Source organism: Suillus bovinus (assembly GCF_016758785.1).
Source record: "Suillus bovinus strain UH-Sbo-P2 chromosome Unknown EDB93scaffold_82, whole genome shotgun sequence".
In the NCBI taxonomy this organism is placed as follows: Eukaryota; Fungi; Basidiomycota; class Agaricomycetes; order Boletales; family Suillaceae; genus Suillus; species Suillus bovinus.
Window position 1 is genome coordinate 1 of NW_024542138.1, and position 3245 is coordinate 3245.

Genomic DNA, 3245 nt, shown 5'->3' on the forward strand with positions numbered 1-3245 from the left:
AGTACTAGAGGAATACGTTTTATCTGGCACTTACGAGTGCAAGATTAGCTATACGGGAGATTCCGTATTTCTGGGTTCATGACTTGATACTTGATACCATATGGAGGTCCTTGCCCTGTGTCTCGCGATCTGGATTTGCTGTGAAGCACTTCCGTGAACTGCGAAGACACTCAGCGGGAGGAATTATCGGGGACTGTTTCACGGTGTTATGCAAAACTCACATGGTTACTTTGCAAGGTGAGCCCATAATTTGAATGTGGTTCGTTCTCTTATTCTGCTGAAATTTTGCACGCGCTAGTTTTGTAGGCTTCTCTTGCTTTCAACTCATTTTATTCTCTCCGACTGTCGCAGCGGTATGCCAATCTGTCGCTGACCTCTATGTGCCCATGATTCATCAATTTTCTACTATAGGACGCATTCTCCCTGGACACTCAAATTTACATCGGTTTCTCTCAAATCTTCGACATAATGCAGCTATCTGTGCTGGGACCACGCCTCATCCTTAGCGTTCGAGAATATCATGCGAAACTCGTGGCGGACTCCGATACAGCAACTGCTATGAGTTCAATGGCTTTCCAAGAACACGTTCATATGGAAAACTAGCAGTGACGTGTAGTACGAGAGATGCTCGATGTGATTTTCAATCTTCGGAGAGCCTGTAGGGAGTGGTTGTTCGTTTTATCTATTCCAAGTTTTGTCGTGCTGCTTGATTAAGTTACTTGACGTTGCAAAATGTATCTGAAAAAGATATAGCTCTGGACAATGTTCCTACTAGTGCTCCATTAACCGTGTTCGAATTAGGATGACGAGAGTGAATAGGAAGATACTAGCGAGCACAGACAGTCCGACTCGAAGCTAATAATTTTCAACTGTCATTAGAACGAAATGGATGGTGCGGGGTGAGCAACAAACAAACTAGCAAGAATGATTGGAAAAATTTGCTCGAATTCTCGAGGTCAAAGGACTCGCACAAATACACTCGGTCGTTGCTGGTGTGAGCGTATACTTACATATCACTGAGTGCATGAATAAACCTTGCTCACGTTCAAGGAGATATGCCTACACAGTGCAGTATTTATTTGGAAAGTTCGTTCCACGTTCGTAAATACATACTGAGTGTCAGCAGCATCATTTCTTGTTGTGGTACCAAGTCAGCGAGCGCTTCGGAGAGATGGTAGAGAGATGCTCGGGGTAACCCTGCGAAATGAATGCAAGAACGTTGTACTATAGAGATGTGCTGAGTCAGATTGTGAGCATCCTTGTGAATGTCGCATTGAAAACTCGACGTTAGGTTGATGAGAGCGATGACACGGTCAGGATGGCCAGTCGGACACTGATATGAAGAAAGTGTAAGTTCTCTACGGCATTGATCAGGTCAGAAATACTCTTACCTGTTTGGTGTTGACTATTCCTACTACATATAAGAATGGACTACAGAGTTAAGAGAAACTGAAGGCATGTAGGCTAGCATTGTTTACATCAAGCAACGCACCGTCCTGGGTTATGAGGTCGTACAGAGTTAGTTAAGCTCGACAGGTTGTGTGCATTGAAATAAATGACGAGGAAAGTTGAGGATATGCTGAGTGCGGCGAAATGAGTTGGTAGGATAAGACCGGAGTAAGGTAAAAGAGAAACCTGAACAAGGCTCAGATACAATGTTATGTTATATCAGCGAAAGTAGCATACCAAGATTGAAGGGGCGAGTCTCATATCTGCATCTAACATGACCGGCTTCTGCGCAAAATCTACATGAGCAGCTGCGGCTAGTCAAATGCAAAAATGAAACAGTTGATCACATGTATTTGTGGTGAAGACGGCGGCAGGCATGACTTACGAGGAACGTTTGGAAGCGCTGAAACATCTGACGTGCCCAAATTAAGACGTCGTTGTATTGATTTCGACTCCAAATAAAATCAGCTGCCAGTACTTGTGCAAACCGATTGAGTGGGTCGTGGTATTATGTCATTGGGACAGATCGTCTCATCGCGTCAGTTCCCCTTACCAACAACGCCAGCACATTGTCTTCCTAGATCAGGAATAACTGTGCCTTCCGATCCCAGTAGATGTGACGTGCGGAAGATGTTCGGTGCTCGTGAATGCGGCAGAACTTCAGATGCTTGTACATGCTTCACTGCTATTGAAGGCTCGGTCGAAGAAAAAATAAACCGGTGTTTCCGACTTCCCAAGCACCTTTCAGAGGTACACTGAGTGTCTTATACCAAATATTACTCGTTGTCATTGTGATGGCGGAAATCACTCACTCGTCATGCCTCAGATATTCGCTTCCTCATCGACTCTACTCCCAACGGATCCCATCCCAATCATCCAAAACACGGCCCAAGTCTTTAACATTCAGGCATGTTGCCATTGATAGTAGTTCGAGGCTGTGAGCGGCGGGTGTTTTTCTATTGCGGAATCCAATAGTTTCTAAATTCTTACGCGAGGCTTGCAAACGGTCACGCACTCGCGCTCGAATTCTTGCCATTTGGGACTACCTGCCACCTAACTTGGAGGTCTTTCCCGTCGATATCAAGAGCAGGATGTGACCGTAACATGTTATCAGGGACAAGAGGAGGAAAGATTTGAGTCCCAGCCATCACCTTGACTTTTGCTAGGGTGGGAGCGATGGAGCGGGGCGCTCTGTCAGGACAGGTCAGGAGTGGCAGGGGTCTTGGTTCCCCTGACCTTTACATGCATACCAGGGTAAGTGATTTACAGACATTGAATTAGCTATTCACCTTGATTCAAGAGGACTTAGCTGAATGTGACGTACTGGCTGGTTCAACACCATTGCTGTCATTTTGGCTGCTGAAACGGGTAGTGTTGTGGGCAGAACTATTTGCGGGCAGTTCTGCCGGCAGAACCGGCAGAACGTGGCAGAACTAGGGTTGTGCCATGGCAAAACCAGACAGAGGTGAATTTTTTGTCGACTACAATAAACCGTTGTGCGAGAGGTGAAGAGGGTGGTTGGGACGTTGCATCATTATTGTCAACCCATGATCAATCACCGAGAACTCGCCATCGATGGATTTTGGCACCATACCGGCCTCAACTCGGCATTGTGTGGCATCGGTAAGGTGTTTCGGCAGATTATTGTCACGGTTCTCGATGTGGGCACCGGGGGAATTAAGCGGACAGTGTTTGCATTTGAAATAAGATCTATTGGATGAGTTTGGGACATCTTCGAGACGGTCAAAATTGTCTTCAACAACCTTGGGAAGAGGGCGCCCTCCAGACTTAGCCAT

General features: G+C 46.0%; 2 protein-coding genes across 2 annotated transcripts; one reads left to right on the forward strand and one right to left on the reverse strand.

Moving 5' to 3' along the window:
• Positions 1-106: 106 nt before the first annotated feature.
• Positions 107-603, forward strand: EDB93DRAFT_1107608 (uncharacterized protein; the record flags this gene model as incomplete). Its single annotated transcript, XM_041447742.1, has 3 exons — positions 107-237; positions 307-353; positions 412-603. Coding segments are annotated over 3 exons (370 nt in total), but the record flags the coding sequence as incomplete, so codon positions are not given.
• A 525-nt stretch (positions 604-1128) lies between these two features.
• EDB93DRAFT_1107609 (uncharacterized protein) lies at positions 1129-3245 on the reverse strand (the record flags this gene model as incomplete). Its single annotated transcript, XM_041447743.1, has 10 exons — positions 1129-1197; positions 1226-1333; positions 1392-1431; positions 1493-1635; positions 1687-1763; positions 1835-1861; positions 2003-2134; positions 2465-2611; positions 2774-2882; positions 3009-3245. The coding sequence occupies 10 exons, from the start codon at positions 3243-3245 to the stop codon at positions 1129-1131; spliced, it is 1089 nt and encodes a 362-aa protein (XP_041303052.1).